This window comes from Mus pahari, chromosome 3 (genome assembly GCF_900095145.1).
Source record: "Mus pahari chromosome 3, PAHARI_EIJ_v1.1, whole genome shotgun sequence".
NCBI lineage: Eukaryota > Metazoa > Chordata > Mammalia > Rodentia > Muridae > Mus > Mus pahari.
The window spans coordinates 63,062,526-63,084,419 of NC_034592.1; the positions used below are offsets into that span (position 1 = coordinate 63,062,526).

At 41.3% G+C, this 21,894-nt stretch overlaps 1 protein-coding gene across 5 annotated transcripts in view; it reads right to left on the minus strand.

The window, feature by feature from the left end:
- Ccdc141 (coiled-coil domain containing 141) overlaps positions 1-21,894 on the minus strand; it is a 162,741-nt gene that overhangs the window by 34,884 nt on the left and 105,963 nt on the right. For all 5 annotated transcript variants that reach the window (XM_029536228.1, XM_029536226.1, XM_029536225.1 and 2 more), the window contains 7 exons: positions 16,808-16,949; positions 15,480-15,599; positions 12,096-12,287; positions 7,298-7,477; positions 3,331-3,510; positions 2,430-2,555; positions 560-748 (listed from right to left, as the gene is read on the minus strand). In XM_029536228.1, the coding sequence (XP_029392088.1) occupies positions 560-748; positions 2,430-2,555; positions 3,331-3,510; positions 7,298-7,477; positions 12,096-12,287; positions 15,480-15,599; positions 16,808-16,949 (1,129 nt within the window). The remainder of the gene's footprint in view (positions 1-559; positions 749-2,429; positions 2,556-3,330; positions 3,511-7,297; positions 7,478-12,095; positions 12,288-15,479; positions 15,600-16,807; positions 16,950-21,894) is intronic.

The window sequence follows — 21,894 nt, forward strand, 5'->3', positions numbered from 1 at the left end:
AGGGGAACAGAGGTGGGGGGAGGGGTATGGGAATCTTTCGGGATAGCATTTGAAATGTAAATAAAGAAAATAATAATAATTAAAAAAAAAATTTTAACGAGCACGTCATACTGAAAGCTCCTTGGGATGACAAAAGAAAAAAAGAAAGAACCTGGGTTTTGACCACCTCTCCTCTTGAAAATAACACTGGAGTTGGAAAAAGTAAAATCAAGTCTTATAAAAAGTAGCCATGATGCTAGATGTGGCAAGTGAGTGCCACAGGAATTTCAAAGAGAGAATCCCCGCCTGGCCTGGGAAGGGGGGCCTCTGGGAAGAAGAGATCTGCCAGCAAGCGCCAAGACAAGAAAGGAGGCTCAGAGGAAGGAAGGCATGCACCATATTCAAAGGGCAGGAAGGCAACAGCCAGGTTAGATATGAAGCAGGATAGAGGAGTTGTGAGAGGTAAATTAGCCGTCAGCGTGAATAAACCTCTTAGACTAAGACAAGCGATCTACTTTTTGTTTATTGCATATCATAACCTTTCAAACATGCAACTTTAAGCAACCACAGGAAGGCTTACCTCTTCCTTGACCTGGTGGAACTGGACTGTCTTGTACAGGATTTCCTCATATTCCTGGATTCGCTCTCGCTGCCTCTGGTGGAGATGGATAAGGTCCTTCAGCTGTTCAGCTTTCTCCTTCAGGGGAGCTCCCTGACTACTTAACACATCCCACTCTTTTGTGATTTGCTGAACATCCTCATGCAGTTGCTGGAAAGAATGAAAGTGGTGCGTAAGTGAGTTCCTATTTTACAATGAAGATTCTGATTGTCTAAATAATGTTATCACTTTCTTGTTTGCTAACTAACAGATACCTATGAGCCTTCTCAAAACCCAGATATTGTGCTTAATGATGGAGACACAGAGGCACATTGTTCAATATCTATCTTCTTAGGACCTTAGAAGCAACATGGAGGATAAAGGTAGTGGTTTCAAAGATAGATATAAAGATGGAAGGACACATGTGTCTATGATATATCAAATGTATTGGCCTTCCGTTAAGTCAATATACATTTTCAGACATTTAATATAGAACAGAATCATGTGGTATGATAAGGACACCAAGAGAAGTATAAAAATACATCAGGGGAATTACTTGTGCTCCACAGTGAAAGAATGATCAGTATGAGCCGCCAGCTGAGCAGCACACAAGATATGCTGCTTCAAAGCAGTCGTGCTATAATCCACAAATAGCCACCACACGGAGAAGGGATCAACTGTCTTCCCTTTCAGTCAGCACTGCTCAGACATCCCATGTAGGGATCCAGACCCTGGAGGAGAGCTTGCAAAAGAAGACTGCTTCAAGAGAATGCTACTCTCATCCCAGGAGTGGATCTTGAATCAGAGGAAAAAGGAAAGGAAATGTTGTAGGCTGAGGACATAATCGTCAGTAGACAGACGTGTATAGGATTGTCAGGTTCAAATCAAGTCTTTGGACCTCAAATAGATGGCACATACATGGCTACAGAACTAAATACTTATAGCACTGGCCTTTAAACATGTATGCCAAAAGAAGTGTATGTATACCACACAGGATCTAGCAAATTGGGCTAGCTACACTTAATGAGAGTTTGGATAGGAGAGTTTGCTGTGTATTCCAATGCTACATATATGCATATGTGTACAGAGCATAGTGGTTATACTTCACATATGTTTTATCTTAACAGAACCTACAATTAGATATTTCCCAAAGGAATCTCCAAATATCTAACTCAGGAATTCCTCAAAGCCAGTACATATTAAGTAGTAACAGACAGAACCCAAAAATCCAGTAGCATATATTTGTAAGTCAGGACTGGGAAGATGGAGGCAAAAAGATCAGTTCAAGATTACCCTTGGCTATACTGCAAGTTTGAGGTTAGCCTGGGCTTAAGACTCTGCCTCAAAAAATCAATCAATAAATCAATCAACCCACCAATAAATCAATCTGAAAGCTTCCTTGGAAGGTGACTGAAGCCCACAGGAAAAAAAAATTGTCAGGAAAGGGGTATGGAAGGAGTCAGTATGCTTGTGGGTAGGAACAGTGACATCCCAGTGATTTGTGGACCAATGACAATACAGCCTCTAGGTCAGAGGTTGTCGATTTTGTTCTGAGATGCCTTAATTTTAAACAGTACCTAAGAAAATAGTGACTCTAAGGTAAATATGTCAATAAATTAATTAGAAATATAAAGTAAATTAATACAAAATGAAAATATATCCAGGATACAGTATGGTTTAAATGTTTGGGTATCATCAAATACAAAAGTATGTATGGGAACAGTAAGAAAATGTGTTGTTAGAGAAAAGTGGTACTTTTGTTAAAGAGAAAGGTCGTTTACAAGACAAACTGTAACTGGGGACTTTGGAGAGATCTTTCCATTCACCCAAATCCATTCATTGACATCTCCACCTGGAGCTGAGGCTTCATTGCAATCCACCTCCTCCGCAGATCTGACGTGCTCTGGAGGCTTCCCCCAAGGTCAAGCGCAGAGACAGGCATGAGAACTTCATGGAGAAGTTTTACACTGTGAGTAGTCTGAAACAGACACTTACAATTAGGAATGTGTTTCTGGCAACTCAGCACATGTGGTCACTTCGGTGGTGACACAGTGTGCCAACAGAGCTTTTTTCAATCTCTGTAAACACTGACCCTTTCCAGGGAGGTCACACATGTCCCTTGATCTCCTGTGATTTTTTATGGTTTTTTTTAAAGATCTATTTATTTATTTTATGTATGAGTACACTGTTGCTGTATTCAGACACACCAGAAAAGGATGTTGGATCCCATTACAGATGGTTGTGAACTACCATGTGGCAGAACCTCTGGAAGAGAAAGCAGCCAGTGTTTTTAACCTCTGAGCCATTTCTCCAACCCTTATGTTTTTGGTTTTGTTTCTTAATCATGATAACATATAACAAAATGCACAATTTTTACACTTTCTATGTGAACAATTAAGTCACCACCACCCACCTACAGATTCTTTTCATCGACCTGAACAGGACCTCCGAATCTGTAAACAGCACCCCATTCCCTCCTCCCTTCCTGCATCCTTTGGGAGCATCCATTCTGATCGTTGTTTCTGAATTTGGCTACAGGGCTGCAAATAAGTAGAACCATGAGATTCCTGCACTTCTCTGCCTGGCTGATTTCTCTTACCCCATGGTTCTAAGGCTCTATTACACTGCACAGATCAGCACGTATTCTTTGAGAGGTACCATTCGACATTCCTTTTGATTTGTTTCCATGCTAAACACAGTGCTTTATGTAGGCTTGGTCTTGTACCAAGCCATTGCCCAGCCCATTTCCTTACCTTTTTAAGTTTCTCTTTGAACATTTCCCACTGCTCTCTCACAGGCTTGCCTTCGATGGCTTTGAGGTACCACGCCACTCGGAGACGGCTGAGCTCTTCCCTTCCATTTGTTTGCTTTTCCATAATGTTCTCCATAATGTGCATTTCATTTTCAACATTTAATATCTCATTCTCTTTTGCCTGTTGAATTAATAATCCATGTAATAGCTTTCTTTCCTAAGAGAGACATTTTTCTTTTGCATTCAGCTCTTTTAGGTGGCAAGTACTTCATCACACCCAAGCAGGATACAGACAAGCCTGAGCTGTGTACAGAGACACAATCAAGTGCTTAGACCTATAGTCTCTGTGGGGTTTTTAAGGGCCTCAGTAGTATTTTAGTGGTTTTAAGGGGGAATTGAAGAATAAAATATATTCTGTAATTGTGGTTATTAAATTTAACAAATTATTAAAGACATTAGACCACAGTGGGAGTAATTCTACAGGATAATTTTATATATGTTATTTAAAAAGTTGTGGTACCTTTTATATATTATTAAGAAACTGTTAAAATATAAAATATTCTTTAATGTAGTATAATCTGGGAATTGTATTCTACCGATGTCAACTGCAGTCATAAGGGTACAGTGGTCTGAAGAAAGCCTAGAAAAGGCAAGCTATCATAAGATGTGTTGATAGTTAGCCAGCAGGGTAGAAGTGATTTTGAATTTGGCAGAGTTAGTATCAATAATTTGCCTTCTGTCTAATTAGCAAACATAGTCCTCATTTTACTCTAGTGTAGTGCCTGGAAATTCTTGTTGTAACATACTGTAAGTAAGGTGTTAAATTATACATTCATTTTACATTTATATCCACGCACCACGGACTGTTCTCTGATCTTTCTTTTCAGATACCTTGGTAGCAAGAAGGCTAATGCATGACAGAATTCTCAGTATTCACAACATAAATTAATAAGCTGGCACATTCATCTGCCAGAACTCTGGCCAAAGTCAATTGATCTGATTCCAACAAACTTAAGATGGAAAAAAAAAAATCCATTTCAAGCTTGAAAATGCTAGTGTCAGAGACACACCCAACTCAAGACCAAGAGCCAGCTTCCTTCTCCCTGTCCCCAGCTAACCCTGTCACCACACTTCAGCAATATGCTCTTCCAAGACTAATGTTCTGTGGATAAGATGAGGAAAAACATCCTTATCAGCAATTTCACCTATCAGTATGTCAACCAATCAGTAGAGTTAATTATTATGCAGACTTAATTTTTATTAATTAAGAACTCATCACTAGACTATGGAAAAGAACGTACGGTGACAATAACAAACCGAAGCTATAAGACTATGAGGAAGTAGTGGGAAGATATGGGTTATTTTCAGGAACTCTATGAATTGGGATTCTCTAAAAACCTGCCAATTTAGACACAGATACAAGATTCAAGTTTGTGTCCATTTCTTTCTGCAAACTGTTCCACATGAAGATAACACTGTCTGGTGATTTATATGTGATTCCTGACACTTGATAAGGATTCTCCAACCTGGAGAAAAGACAGGGCTGCAGATCTAAAGGCAAGTGGAAGACCCATACAGCAGAAGTGTCCCTAGATGCTGCTACCAGAGGTGTTTGGACACACTCTACACACCCTGAATTAAGATGGTCCAGGGGGGTGTGGAAAAGACAAAGAATGGATGTGTAAGAAAACCTCAGCAATTACATTGACCTTTAAGACGCCCTGGCATCTCCACAATTGAAAAGATTTCTAAAACTTGGCAATAAAAAGACTATAGAGAAAAACAGACAATTTGCAAATAATTTAATTTTCTTGTAGTATAAATTTATAAGTGCCTAAACTAGAGATGAAAAGAGATACACTAAGCCAAGCAAGTGTGTAAAAAGTAAAGGATAGAGTGAGTCAATGTTTCAAATGAAAAATAACTTGGTATCCGAACATGGATAAATGACTTAACAAGAATTTTTTTCTGATGCTTAAAGAGGGTGTGATCTGACTTACAGCTATTTGATGAGTGCTTTGCTTCTACACAGGTTCGTCACTAATGTTCTTCAAACAACACAAGTCAAAACAAAGGGAAAAAAAAATCGATGATTGAAGGTCAAAGAGATAAGAGTGTTACAACCCGATTCTGCCAAGTGATTTCTGTCTCCAGATGCATTCCCCAGTTCTCCAGAAAATGGCAAATGTCAGTCATCTTTAAGCATCTATAGAAAGGAGGTCTAGACTATTAGAGAAAGGAAGATGGCCTGGTTCTCGGATGGAACCTATTCAGTATGTGGATTAGTTTCACACTGATGGTCAGCGTGGTCGGATCCGTGCTTACAGATCACATGGGTATCTGTAAAGAAGGGCTCAAAAACAGAGTCAGAAGTTGTGCCACATACACCCACAGGCACAGTGGTAATTGGATTAAAACATAGTGAAAGCATTAATTGTTCCTTTCTTTTAAAAAAGCTGCTAATCAATATATTACTTCAGGAACTAGGATGTCAATCTTCCTTTTAGACATTTTTGCTAAAGAAGTAATTGCAATTATAGAAGGCTGGCTTGACAAGTCTACAGAATGAAACCCAAGAGAAATAGTTAATGGAGCAGATAGATCTAAATTAGTTTAACAAGATGAATCCTAGTCTAAAGCCAAAGGAAGTAAGGCAAGAACTATACAGGCCCACATCTTCTGAAGAAGCTAAATAGCTGCTTCAGAGAGCCCTGACTAAACAGAATCTAGGATTTAAAAGGTCACACGAGTGATGATGGATCACCACATAATAACAGAACAATTAAGAAAGATTACTGCTTAAAGTGTTAGCACTCTTGTCTCTCAACTACAAGAAAAAAAAAATGCCTGGTTGATTGCCATTCGGCTCCTGATTCTGCTTCATGAATGGGTTTAGCATGTAGAAATTTTGGCAAAGCAGATCAGCCTGAAGGAAGAAATTAAACGACATCACAAATGATAGATTTGCAAATGTGTAGCTGTAGGAAAGACTCATATTAAACATAGCAACTGCTTTCAATGTTGGAAAGAATTTCATATGTACAAGAAATTACCTACGGATGGTTTTAATGCCTACCTCGCTACAGAAGTACAGTACGAGCTATGAAGACAGACTTATTTAACATTTTAAAAACCTTTTTTTTTTTAAACAGCTAGCATTTTTTCCCCAACAATAAAATGAGCTCTTTCATTGGGGAAATGCATGAGGTGTCTGAGGGAGAAGTGAACTAATCACATTTTTAGAATTCTATAGGCAGCTTCAGAGAGATGAATGGCTGACATAAAGGCCCTAGGGTGTTTTGCTTATAGAACTCCAGGAAACCAAGGCTTAGGATAGAGCTCTAAATGCAGTTGGGCTTTTCTCTACAAGGACTGGGAGACTGAGGTGTCAAGGGAGAGATAATAGAGCACATGCAGTAACAAACACAAAGGGAGGAAAGGCTGGGAGTGAGGGTCTGAGGCAGGGATGGGTTTGGGGGAGTAAGGAAAGAGAACACAGGGCTGGAGGTAGCGGTAAAGCAAAGTCAAGGATGGATAAAATCAATCTTTGGAAACTTACTACTTTGCAAGCTAATTAAAAGTTGTAATTAAAAATATGGATCCGTTAAGCCGAGAAGAAATTCTTTAGAACAAAGATTTATTATAATCTTTGTCTTTGGGTCCCTGGAAATTTTGTAAGGACCTTGCTGTCAACATAACTGGAAACTTGGGCATACATAGACTTCCGGGAATTCTATAATAATAATCTCGCAGCACTTGAATCAGAGTAGCTAAAGCAGCTTTCGTGTGACACATGGGCTCTGCGACAATGAAACGTATAGTTGTTGGCTTCAGAACTAGTCTATCGTGACTGAAGTTGAGGAGGCCTCCCTCGGGCCGCACGGCTGACAAATGGACAAGCTGAATGTGATTCTGACTTTGAGGAGTAATATCTACGCAAGGCGCTGGCTTCTTAGTGTTATTCTCACCATGTTTATTAAGTTCAGAAACTCGAGGTTCAAGTCCTGGGTCAAAAAACTCTTCTTTAAAAATAGCTGCCATTTCCTCTCAGCAGAGTTAGACCGGCACTTGACTGCAGCATCATCTTGATCTTTCCAAGGAATTTCAGTCAGATAAAATTCCTTTAGGCTCCGAAGCTGTTCCTCTACCTAAAACAGGAGGAGGCGGATGAGAGTTAAGAAATATTTTAGATAAAAAAGGACACAGAGTCCATTTGGAGCCAGTATAAAATTAAACTGAAACTCCAGTTTTCAGCATTCTTTAAATAATTATTGACTATTTCCATGGTTCTGAATTCCACAAGAATCTGCTTAGATAGCTGATAGACAAAAGGAAGTGGTAAGGCTGTTGCCAATCAGAAATATTTATTGTACCCTAGATTATTTTTATGTATATTCTACAATGAGAATAATTTGTTTCAGAGACCAGGTGGCTGCTATGTTTAAAACTGAGTTTTATAATTAAAAAAGGAACAAATAAAAATCAGAGAATACAAATCAGAAAAAAAAGCAATTCAGCAAAAACAATAGTACTTAATATATTACAGTATTATGATTTGTTATTTTAATGTAATATTTTATTAATTCTTTGAAAATTTAATACAGTGTGTTTGATCATAGTCACCACCTACTTCTCTAATTTTCCCAGATCTACCCCACCTCCCAATTCCCTCCCAACTTCTTGTTCTCTTCTTTGTTTTATAACTATAACCTACTGAGTCCAATTTGTGCTGCCCATATATACTCACAGGTGTGGGACCATCCACTGGAGCACAGTCAACCCACCAGGGGTTAGTTCCTTAAGGAAAACTATCTCAGGGCTGTAGATACAGCTCAGTGGCTAAGAAGAATGCCTGCTCTTCTGGAGGACTCAGGTTCAATTCCCAATATTCTTGTGATGGCTCACAACCATCTGAAGTTCCAGTCCCAGAGGAACTGATTCCCTCTTCTGACCTCCACAGACACTAGGCATACATGAGGTACACAGGCATACATGCAAGTAAAACACCCATACACAGATGTGATGCAATAATAAATAAAAATAAAACTGACTCTCCCTACCCCAATAGCCACCACCTCTCAATAGCTCTTCAGACAGAGCCCTCCTTCACTTTCCATGCTAGAACATTCATGGACTTGATTTTGTACAATAACTACAGCTCCTGTGAATTCACTAGCGGAGTGTTCCTGTCGTGTCTAGAGGACACTATTCTGTACTCCTCCCTGACCTCTGGCTCTTACAGTCTCTGCTCACCCTCTGTGCCTTGGTGGGGGTTGGGTGAAGTGCATACCCATTTGTGGCTGAGCATTCTACTGTACAATTTATTTTTAATCCTGGTGAACCATAAGAAAAGGGTACAAATAATGACGAGTTTTCTGGGTAAGCATTAATATTAAAAATCTTTACAAGCTAATCTTATGAAGACATACTACTTCGCCTCCCTAGAACTACATTTAAGCATTCGTTAACTAATATTAGCAGTAGTCAATTATTTTAAATTACTCTCCTGAGCAGAGTTAATATACAATCAAATGTGTAACTATAGATTAACGAGTAATGGGGTGATAGAGAATTAGTAGAAAGCATTTGGAACTAATTTGTATGCATTTTAAATAATATTTAATGACTAATAAGACAAGACCCGTGGAACTCATAAGTTACAAAAGCCATGGAAACACAGTATGAGATTCCAGGCAATAGTCACCATACTTTGAAGGTTTCAAGATCATTCTTTTGAAATGAACTAGAGCCAGCCTGCAGTAGCTCCCAGGGCCAGAGGCTCTTTCCTGATTCCAACATTCTTCTTACTCTGTTGATGCTTGTTTCCTAAGCTAACACCATCTTTTCCTTAATTTTCTTCTTCTATTTATCTTTAGTGAACCACACAGAAGGATGCCCTTTCCATGGAAGATTCTAAGATCCCCTACTAAGATTTGTTTACTTCCTTAGAGACCAAAGTGAGTTCTGCGAGAAAAAGGCCAGGAAGACATGTCTGTGTACACACAAGCAAACAATGTCATAGGGACAAAGGAGGGATAACAACAGCTCTACATAGAGTAAGTACAAAAAAAACTTTCCAGCAGGTGACATCTGGTCTGTCCCTTTCTGGGGGTGAGAGCGAGAGGAGGACTTGGATGGGAGGCACTGGTGTAAAAGCAAAGTGTGCGCCACTGGCATCAGGGAAAATGCACGCCGTCGGCGTGAATGAAATTCAGATTCTTCTGCTGACTGGCAAGAAGAAGTCCAGAAAGATTGTTGGACTGGGATAAGGCTGGGCGGGATGTTTCACCTTGCTTTCTACGGTAGCCAACAGAATCATGGCACAGTCTCATTAGTTGGATGTAGTCAACAGTGAGCAAGTAATGAGGACTTGGACTGGTAAACCCCTGAGCAAATTCAGATAAAGGTATGCAGAGCTCTCTGTAGTTGTCTCAGTAAATGCAAGGATGTGTGGCCTTTGAAAAAGGAAAGGCAAGGGGGATGGGAGCTGCCTGACAATGCATGCCAACCTTCTCCAAGCCTCAGTTTCCCTCACCTGTAAACAGATAATACTAGGTAACTAAGACACAGAATCATAGGAACACAATGAAATCAGGATTTAAAGGCCTAGGGCACAAAGTAAGTGCTCACTGAGCGGCACTCTAGAGAAGCTACTGAACTCAGTGATGACTAAAATATCCAATAAGGCTCTTAATAGAAAGTTGGGTGACAAGAGAGATGACTCAGTGGTTAAGATTACTGGCTACTTTTCCAGAGGACCCAAGTTCAATTCCCAGCTCACATGTGGCAGGCAGCTCACAACTGTCTGTAATTCAGCTCCAAGTGATTTGACATCCTCACCCAGGTCTACATGCAGGCGAAACATAGATGTACATAAAAATAAAATTAATAAATCATTTTTTAAAAAGTGGGACAGTACTCAAACTGGCACGTGTTAATGGTTATATAATTCAATAAATATCACCCTCCCATTCCAAAGGTTTATATAATGAAGGGCAGGAAAATGATAAGAGGAGCAGAGAACAAGATTTCAAAGGAAACCGACTACACAGGAAGAGACTATCACGGCTCTTCATGATCATGGCTTGGTAGGACTATAACACTTTCCAGGAGCCATGGGGGACATAAGTGAATATACTTCAGTAAGCTGGGAAGTAGCAGGAAGTCCAGACAGTGAGCCTCAATGGTCTTGTTGTCTCCTGCAGTATCTGAAGTCCAAAGACATCAGCTGAGATTTGAGAATGGAAACCAGAATAACTTGCTTGTGAACACCAAGCAAAATAAGTCAGTGGGGGCCCAGCAGAGATACAGACCCACGAATTAGTAACCATGCCAATTATCCCAACTCCCTGATTTTGCGTCTGGAGCTTTGACAAAGAAACTGAGTAAACAGTATTGGATTGACCAAGTATTGGAAGTTGACAGGGTTCATATGGGGTAGAGGGCAGGGAGTCGGTTCAGAGAATGTAACAGGAATGAGTGACCAAGAGTCATTTACTTAGAAAAGGGAAGGCCAGAGGTACGGGGGTGACAGATGGGGATGGAAAGTTCTACTAAGTAGGGAAGGAGATTGAGTGGAAGTGGGAAAACTAAAGGACATGTGATGTTTTGGGGAGTGTTGTTTATGAAGCTCCATTTCTCCAGGTGATCTTGGATCCAAATGCCAGCATGGGACATGGAAAGAGATGCTTAATGTGGTACTAGGTAGGTACCATTTGGGGCATAATGGTGTGGAGGTCAAGCATTGCTTTGTATCTGCTCTAACATCAAGGCTCAAAATTAGGTTAGAATGGTGCTCTGTTAAGATTGCTGGTAGGAAGAGAGGATGGGGGTGTTAGGAGGGCAGAGGTGGGAAGCCAAAACCAAGCATGCTGCCTGGCTTTATCTAACTGTACTCCTGAGAGGACCTTGCTCCCACCAACATGGTGCCTCTAACCCTTCACAGAAGAGTTATCTGCATTCACACATGGTTTTCTGGTGCCAGAATCCAGACTCTCATATGACTGATAGCACCCTTAAGACGCTTTCCCCTGAGAGGTGTAATCTTCATGCATCCGAGGAATAGTAGAACTCACTCTAAGCATGTCAAGATGAACCTTCAGAAGAAGCCTGGAGCAACATTGAAGGCATCTGGACATCAAATGAGACAGATTCAAGAACGAGTCAATCCCTCCGTCTTCCTGTTCTATTCGTTTCAAATGCACCATTCTTTGGTGCTAGAGAGACGGCTCAGCAGTCAAGAGCACATGCTGCTCTTACAGAGGATCTGAGTCTGGTGTCCATTACCCACACCAAGCAGCTCACAATCTCCTGTAACCCCAGATCCACACAGTACTGTCAGCCTCCTCTTGCTTCTCTGGGTACCACACTCACATCCACCCCACACTCTTACACATAGTTGTTAATAATAATAATAATAATAAAATATTTTAAACAAAAGAACCCCCTTACTATACTACTTTTAGTATTCAAAGGGATCTATGGTCTAAATGGTGAATATTTTCATAATTTCTCTTTATTTAGGATAGGTATTAGGATGTATAACATGGTATAATAAATTATTTACACATACCTATTTATATTTTTCCAGGTAAAATTACTTACTCTGAGGTTTGGGGTGGTGCCTTGAATGGTGAAGGGGTATATAAGTAAGTACAGGCACTGACAGAGACACGGACTCTCGCTTGGGTGGAGTTTCCATACCCATAGAAAGCAGAAAGATGGACAGAGGCCATCCTGCCGAAGCAGGTCAACATCACACCATACCTCCTCGGATGACGTTCGAAATGCCACGTACGTCTGCAGGACCCGCGACCTGCAGCTGATGCTTCGACCAAGCGTGTTTAATTCTTCCTCTAGCCATTTCACTTTAAGAGGAAGCAATGCCACTTCATTGAGTTCAAGTTCATTTTTCTCTGTCATGATTTTTGCAGCTGCTTCTAATGCGTGTGCCGTCTCCTATGAAAGCAAAGCACCAGGGGTCAGGAGCTGACAGGGGAAATCGCGAACATTCACATTCCATTACCCTTCGGCTCATCCATCTAGTACGGATATTAATTGAACTTGTACTGAGAATTTCCTCAATCAAAGAAAGGTATAACTTTCAGAATTCCAAAAAGGAAGGGAAAAAGGCACTTGAATCTGAAAGCCATCTGCAGCTCTTCCTTGGCTCCGTCCAAAGCTGAAGACCTTTTGTTCTGGTGCCTAAGGTAGAGAGGGATGATGCCCGGGGACATAGAGAACCATGACCCAGTAAACAGTTTACAGCTCCTGAGATGTGTTGTGCTGGGACTCTGGGGCTCCTCGGTCCATGGTAGAACTCTCAAAAGCTCCTAGCAAGCCTCGCTTACAAAGCTTGAACTCTCAGCTCCAGCATTCGGAGCCTCTCCGCCTCTCGGCTTCTCGGACTTTTCTTAGCTACCCTAGGATTCTGCCATTGGTGTTGCTGTGCAGGCCTTAGCTCCTGCAGACATCAGGCTCTCGGCCCCCGGGCACCCTGTGACACTCTTCAGTTCTGCTACTTCTTTGCCACTGCTGTTGCCTCTGCCACCAGTGTGGGAAGCCCCAGGGTTCTTACCTGACCATTTATACAATTCAGTTCAGCCTGCTCTACCCAGGATACAGACCACAAGTAAACTAAGATATCACTCAGGGGAGGAGCTCCTCAGACTCCCAATAGCAACGAACAACCTGCTTGTACAGGCAGAGAAGGGACATGGCATGCTGGTGCTTACGCTTTGATTCTCTCTCTCAGTGACAGCCTGGGTATGCGGACTTTCCCGCTCTCCCAATCACAAGCTTTATATAAGCACCACTCACAAGCCTCCTGTAGGTCCGGCCTCTCAAGCGCTGGGTTGAAGCTGAGTCCTACTCCTCCTCCCAGGCCCGGGTGAGAACAGCTATTACTAGACTTGGAGCCACTGGGAGGTAGGGTGGGGAAGGAGTCCTTGGGGGAGCTCTGGGCAGGGCCATTAAGGAGGGCAAGGCTCAGGTGAGGCTTATTGGTGATGGTACAGGCTGGAACAGTCGTGTCTAAAGCAGTAGTTCACGACCTTCCTAATGCTGTGACCCTTTAATATAGTTTCTAATGTTATGGAGAACCCTGACCATAAAATTATTCTTGTTATTATTTTATAACTGTAATTTTGCTACTGTTACAAACTGTAATGTGATCTGAAATGCAGAATATCTGCTATGCATCCCCCTAGTGGGGTTGTGACCCACAGGTTGAGATCCCTGGTGTAGAGCAAGGCCCCCAGAAGCAGAAGCCTGTGGCCTCAGCCACAGTCCTGATTGCTGTACTCCTTGTACCCAAGTCTAGCTTCTTTATAGCATCCATGAATTGCTCAAAGCCAAAGATCCCACTATGACAGTTTAGCCAGTAGCCAGTAAGAGAGATTATTAAGCTAACAGCCCCCATTCAAGGTAATGGGATACAAAGAAGCGTCTGACAGCTGTCAATCAAAAGCTCAAACTGGCCAGGTTCCCAATAGCTTAGCTTATTTGTGGGGAAAGTAAACACTAAAAGGTGCTTACAATAAAGACCTGTCATAGGATTAGCATTCTTAATAATGTTTAGCAGTGCTTAACTCCTAGTTAATTGCCCTTAGGGAAAGCCGGTCGGTCTTTCTGATCCCTTTTAATACATTACCTGCATGTCTATTCCAACAGTGTATAAACAAAATTATTATTGCCGGCCATATAAAGGTACAGCATATATAATTATGTGCAACACATAATGCTTCCTAATTAACTATGTTACTGGTTCATATATTTGCTATACACTATTTTTATTGCTGGAGTATTCTTCTACACATAGGAGAAATGTACTGTAAGAGAAGAGACCTGCTTGGGCTGGCAGCAGCTTCATACACAGTGTTTACATGTCTCTATGGCATCAAGGAACAATGTCTAGCGACTGCCTATGTCTGTGTTAAGTGCACACTGTGATGCTCACACAACACCAGTCAAATCATGCAACGGCACGGTTCCCAGAGTGCAGCGTCACCACCAAGTGATACATGACTAAGAGCCACAGAAAGAGATCCCTGCAAAACTTCCCTGAGAGCAAGGGAGGAATGAAGTCAAATTAAAATGTTTGTGTTCTCATTTGCAGCACAAGGGATACCTTTCCCGTAGTATTAACATGCTTGCCAGGAACCCCACTGACGGCACTGAGTTGCAATTTGCCAGCCCCACTTCATGGCAACATACTGCAGAATAAACGAGGAGCAAGGGATCCCCCCCCCCCCAAGTTCTCTCTCATGCTTCTAAAATTTAAATGCTTCAGACAAGGCTTAAGCATTTAAAATGAAGATGTTTCTAAATCCTATTCTAATGAGAATGAAAAGAAAAAAAACCCACAGTGTGCCTATCTGCAGTGGGCGGGGGGGGGGCTGTTTTGAGTGAGGGTCTTCTGTGGAAACCAGGAGAAACGGGGCTTTTCTTGCTGAGGCAGGTGAGTGGGGTGCGGGGGAGGCATTTACTTTAAAATTCTACAGGACAGGCAGACAGTGTAGATTTGGAACCTCTAGTGCAGAGGTTCTCAACCTGTGGGGCGCAACCCCTTTGGGGTCACCTAACAGATACCTTGCATATCATTTACATTATGATTCATTACAGCAAAATGACAGTTTTATGGTTGGGGGTCACCACCACATGAGGAACTGCGTTAAAGGGCCACAACCTTAGGAAGGGTCATGAAATCCAAGGCAGAGCCACACTTAGGGACGGGCACTCAATGTCTGAATATGGAGGGTGGAGCAAGTTTAGATTTGCCTTATTAAAGATTACAGTGACACATGTTGTTTCTGGAAATTCTGTGTGACTTTATTGTGAGATTCTTGTAAAAAGTCACAATCTTTGAGGAGTGCTTTCCTGCCTAGTGTGGAGCCTCCAAAGTGTTGCTAATACCTGAGTCTGTTCTCAGGCAGAGAACCAATGCCAACTAAGTATCTAAAAACTAATAAATGGACAAAAAGATACACACAACATAGGCACACACAACAGCATACGTGATTTTCATGTCGTCATATGTATTAACTTATAATTGCAGCTCTTAAGGGAGCTGGAATTAAATGCCATATATTTGGAAATTGTTTTTAAATAATTATTTACAACATTATGGTCTTAGAAATAACTTCCATTTACCTTGACTCGGATATCCAATTCCAGATATTTATTTAAAATCTTCTCTGATTCAGAAGGGCTGGAAGCAACAGCCAATGTGGTAGCAAGAATGGGCCTGATTTCCTGAATTGACATTTCCACCTTGGGGAATAGAGAATATATTGTAGTCTTAATAATATATACTTATATAAAGGAGTGTACATATAAGGAAATATTGTTCCATACATCACCAATGCATTTTAAATGTATATCATTTTGTGTAAAATACCTTTAAAGTTTGAAGAATTTCATATTTTGATTATGCTGATCTTCATATGATACCATACTGGTAAGCTATAAATATATTCTTTCACTAACAGCAATGATTACAAGCTATTATCTCTACATACCCACGAAGAGCTTTTCTATATTGCCTACAGAGGATGATAATACACTTGCTCACATATTAGCAAAGATAAATTCATCTGTATGTTGAATAAGATCAATTTGCTGACACACCTCAGCAAGCATTCCAAATCGAGGTGTTAGACTACCCTACAGGCAGCTGTACTTAAGGCTGGGGAGCTCTGGGAAACATCCTATCTGGACAATAGTGAAAACAGGGACCTACCTGAATCATTTCGCTGATGAATCGAGGGAATTGTGATTTAATTTTTGGTTCACAAGAACTGGTGACTAAGGTGACCCTAGTTATTTCCTTCATCCCTTGCTTTCTATAGAATGCACAGCCTCCACAGCTAAGTCAGCAGTCAGATAAGAAGCAGCCTTTGTTTAAATTCCTGGTGTGTTTTCCACAATCACCGAATTAGCTTGACTCTCAAGTGGTCAAGCTACTCCTGCGCTCAAACTCTCCCTGGACCCAGGCAACCAGATACAGCTCATGGTCACGAGCTACCGGGTCAATAACAGAGGGGGGACAACCTAACAGAGATGCTATTTAATGCCAGGTCCTATGAAGTCTGTTAACTCTGCTTCTATATGCTCAAGTATATCAGTACGTAGCATCGAATACATAGATGGCTAAACATTTGAGGAGACCCAGCATCTACAGCACCATTCACTACCGCCCTGTCTTCAGCGGACAAGAAGTAAAAGGTTTCATAGAAAGCTGCTGATCTTCCGGCAGAGAGGATTTTCCCGTGAGTGCTTTTATGTGGATGACTGCGTCTCTTGCACTGGTTTTGTTCAGTCAGTATGATGATGACAACAGATTTTTTTCCCCAGAAACACAAACCCCCAAACTGTTCATAACTAGCTGGCTATCTGAAGTCCTTCTGTTCAACTGTGCCATTATGATGGCAGCCAGCAAGCGAGTTTACTTGAAATCATTTACTCTTTTATGAAACTACCTTCCTTAGGTAGTCGTCCACTGACGTTGCTAACTGCTGTTTCTGGAGGGCAAATTCCTCGTGCGCTGTACACTGTTCAGTGAGACAATCCACTCGCTTCTGAATGTATCCCATCATCTCGTGGATTCCTGTCACCTGAGAGCTGAATGGAACAAGCCAGTGGTTAGTTCACCTTGACCTTGACTTAGAAGCCCTGACAAGAGGCCACATCTGAAAACAGATCTCTCCTTTTATGGGCAGTCTGGGTTGATGCAAGCTACTAGCTACCACTTTCAGATAATGGAAGCTATCACACTGGTGCAGCAGACAGCAAAACCAGAGTGCGTTCCTTTGTTTCTGGTCCGTCAGTCCTGAGGGAATGATGAATTATGGCTTCTGCAGCAGGTCTAATCTTTTCTAAAGGTTTACTTTTTAATAGTTCTCAAAGATACTTCCAGAATCTTATGGTAAGAGGCACAGTATGTTTACCAAGTTTCCCTGGGGGTATCATTTAAAAGCTTCATTTATTTCAAGATGCTCTTTGAATAGGAATGTGAATCGGCCAATTAACAAAGCATTTGCTAACCCAATAGGGTAAAATATTTATATATTTTGTTCTCAGTGGTTATGAATGCTCAAGGCTATATTCACTAGATAAATACCTAGTTATCACTAGCAATTAGGTATCAAATATGCTTGTCCATATTTCATCTTCACATTATCATTTTTATAACCTGTGTTGACCTCATGAGATGAAGGTGACATGGGGGCTCATAAAAGGACAGGACTTTCAAACCAGCTTTGAGTTGGACTCCAACTGCTCCCATTGCAGAAATGGTCACAGGCTTCCTAAACATCCCTAAGATTTCACAATGCAAGAAGTGGAGGGAGAGTGTGGGCAGACTGAACACAGCACCTTGCCTGCTATTTTAGAAATCCAAGTCTTTAATTTCTCCCATCCATTTTCCTACTAGCAAAAGCTATCATGATAACTCTTTAATTATCCTGGGAGTTATTTTAGTTTTTTTTTTCTTTCTTTTTTTATAAAGATCTTGGAGCTAGGTACAGATTTCAAGAATTTGACCTCAAACAATTAATTTGTGAGCCAGTAAAAATAAATTAGTAATGAAATTAGGACAAGATCAAAAAAGACCTAGGGGTATAGCAATGTCCCTAGAATGGTTGTAAAGATGCTTCCAAAGAGAGTCATACTTGGATGTGCCTGGGGTACATCAAGGGTCCTAAACAAGAATAATTGTAAAACATGACATAAAACCACTATGAGAGATATTGTTCCTGGTATACAATGTTCCAGGCACATTTAGACCAATTAGTTTTATAGCTCAGAACTTATATTCAATGAAGAAAATAATAAAAAAAACACCAGGAGACTTTTAGAACCAATTCTTACTGACAGAAACTGTACTAAAAAGGTCTTTAAAGTCCTGTTGTCCTATGAGCAATATGTTCCAAGTTTTCTATAGAATATTGAAATCTGGAACGAGAAAGATATCATGTCTATGCAGCATGCTGGGATAGGCACAGAGGAAAGGGTAACGGTGTGGGGTGTGGACTAGTAGACATGGAAAGAGAAGGGACAGTGGCAATTGTCAGGAAACACCATGGCAATTTGGAAGTTATTGGTAAAACTTGTAATATAGAATTGTGAAAACAGCTGTGCCAGCCAAAATGAAGGATGCTCACCTTCTACTTCTGAGTCACCTGCGGCTCCTCAGCCCCAACCCCAGCATGCACCCTGCATCCACTACAGTTAGGCATTTGTTTGCTCATCACACTTAGAACCGACACCTCCAAGAAGGAAACTGGAAAACAACTATGAATTTTGAATGGGCTACTTACTCCCTGGGGGATAGCAGTTGTCAGTCAATAAGTCCAGCAAAGAAAGACAATTCACACTATGGTTCACAGCCAGCTTTGTGTGTGTTCATGTGTGTGTGTGTGTGTGTGTGTGTGTGTGTGTGTGCGCGTGTGTGTATGTACATCTGTGTGCATGTGTGTGTGCATGTTTGTGTGTGTGCTGTTTGTGTGCGTGAGTATGTGCATGTGTGTGTATGTTTGTGTATATGCATGTGTGTGTGCACATGCGTGTGCTGTTTGTGTGTGTGCACATCTTTGTGCATGTTTGTATGTGTTCATGTGAGCACATATGTGTTTGTATGTGTACATGTTTGTCTGCATGTGTATGCATGTGTGTGTTGTAAGGTGTGTACAGGTGTACACACGTGGAGGCTGGAGGTCAACACTGAGTGTCTTCCTCAATTGCTCTCCACTCCATTTTAATTTTTTTTTTCCTTTCACTAACTTGTTCAGTCACAAAATGGCAGAAGCAAGATTTTAGCCTGGGTATCTGATCTTACAGTCAATTCTTTTCCCACCCCAATCTTCTTGCACTTTTTCTGAGTGTGGAACACATGACATAAAGCAGAGTGAAGTATTTTTCTCCTGGTGTTCTTTTATTGACTGCTGCTGACTTGCATTCAAATAGATCGACCTGGTTGGCAAGCTCTTTTGAAACTGGTTGTTTTCTCTAGATAAAAGCTATGCCTGCATGTAGTCTGGAAAATGGCCACTAGAGGGATGTAATACCTTGTTCAAATTGCATGTCTTGAAGGTCCTTCCAGTTCAGAGAACACAAAATAAAAAAACAAAACCAAACACTAAGCATTTCTTCAGTAAAAATATCACCTTTGCAAAATCATAACTTTAATTTTGACAAATCAATGCCAATAAAATAGGATCTGTTTGTTTCTGATTTTGTTTTTCAATCACCTGGGAGATTTATTTGTTTCTTATCAGGCACTCTATCTATTGTGCTGTAAATTCTTTAAGGGTAAGGGCTGGTGCCCTACTTACTCCTATAATCCTTGTAGCCTTGAGCACATGGTCTTATAATAACGAAAGGTTAATATATTTTTTAAAAAGTTAGAGACAGAGTCTCAGCTCTCTGAGCCTGGCCTCAATCTTTCCATGTAGCTTGGGGACCTTGAACTCTTAATCCTCCTATGTCTATCTCCTGAGTTCTGGGATTACAGGCACACACTGCCACTGCTGGGTTATGGGATGCTGGAGATCACACTTTCTAGGCAAGCACTCTACCAACTGAACTACATCTCTAGACCAATTAATGTCATTTTAAAGATCAATAAAATAGTGTCTGATCAACGTTTAAGGGAAAAAGAACACATAAACTTAAGGGGTGAGAAAAGTATATGTTGAGTAGCCATAATAAAAATGTCAAGATCTGGTACAATAGTGACACAACGATTATGTTAGCAACCAACCACTTTCTGACTGGGGAGGTCATAGTGGTCATAAGTGGTCGAAGTACAAAGAATAAGCAACTGTGGGGAGACTTGGAAGGACACCAGCCTGTCCAGCTCAAAGGACATAGATGGGGGATAGAGAAGGTAAGAGGCAGAGAGTGGAGAGGGGTGCTGTAAAGCAGGTCTTTAGGGCCCGACATAGCTGTTGCACTCATAAACTCTATGTAGCTGTCTTTATCTGCATACAACCTACATAAGAATCTCTGACAGCGTTAATAATATTCTTATGCTTGCAGACAGGAATCTAGCATGGCTGTCCTCTGAGAGGCTCCACCCAGAAGCTGACTCAGACAGATGCAGAGACCCACAGGAAAACATTGAATGGAGCTTGGGGCCTCTTATGGAAGAGTTGGGGGAAGAATTGAGGGCCCCAAGAGGATAGGATCAACAGAGTCAACTAACCTGGACCCTTGGAGGATCTTGGAGACTGAACCACGAACCAAGAGCCTACACAGGCTGGACCTAGGCCTCCCCACACATATGTAGCAGATGTACAGCTCGGTTTCCACGTGGGTCCCAAACTGGAGCAGGGGCTATCCCAAAAGCTGTTGCCTGTTTGTGGGCTATGTTCTTCTAGCTGGGCTGCTTCATCTGGCCTCAGTGAGAATAGGCCTAGCCTCACAGAGATTTGATGTGCCAGGGTGGGGGGACACCTAGGGGGTCTCTACCCTCACAGAGAAGAATGGGGAGGGATTATGAAAGTGGGGACAGCAATTTGGATGTAAAGTGAATAAATAAATAAATAAATAAATAAATAAATAAATAAATAGGGGGAAAAGATTTGGTCATCACTATTTCAAGGCCTCACCTCCCACTGAGGGATTATGGGTAGTTATGGGGTTCTGGGGAAGGTATTATCATGTTCTCAGTGGTACAGACTTTGATACGTGGCCCATGCTTTCAGTAACAGTTCCCTACTAATGCTCATGCAAGCAGCCATAATTATATTCAGCAGGTCACAAAAAAATATCAAAGTAGGAGAGAGACTCATGCAGGAAAAGGAGTTTCAGTTAGGGACTAAGGAAGATGAGAGACAGTAATGAGGGCAAAAATGACCAAAATTCAATATACAACACATGAAATTTTAAAAAAGAAATTTTTTTAATAAAGGAAAAAATAAGATATTCTGAAATCAGAATTTCTTAATTTCACAGTAACAGTATCATGTGGATAAATGGCTGCACTTTAAGTCACTTGCAGACATTTTAGGCCATCAGGGATACCTGGTTTCTTCTTCAGTGTGCTGGCACTTACAGCTGGGTTTAAGCAATCTTAACACAAATCGTTAGGTTCAATGTGCACATCTCTCCTCTAATGAAGCTTTATGAGGACTCTCTGAGTCACCTTGCTCCCATGAGAATTACTATCCCCTCTGTCCCACTCCTGTCTGCACTACAGATTCAATCCTTGGGGTGGAGAAATTACCAACTGCCCTGCTTACCCAAGCCTTCTCTCTCTGTGTGTGTATCCTCAAAAGATTGCCTCCCTCTGATTGGATGCTAATCTCTTGCATTTCTCATTCCCAGCAGGACTGTAATGATAGTACCTGGCCTGTTCCTAATCCTAGGGCTGTTCGTGACCCCATACCCCTGCATTACGTTTCCTTACAGAGACCCTGATCTGTAGATTAGAAGCAGCCCAAATGCCAGCATTTTTCATTTGGAGCCCTCCATGCTGGTTCCAGACTCTTTCTTACAATCCCTTGAAGCACAAAGAGCACATATACTGGCAGTGTTCTCCAGCGCCTTAATGGTAAACGACTTG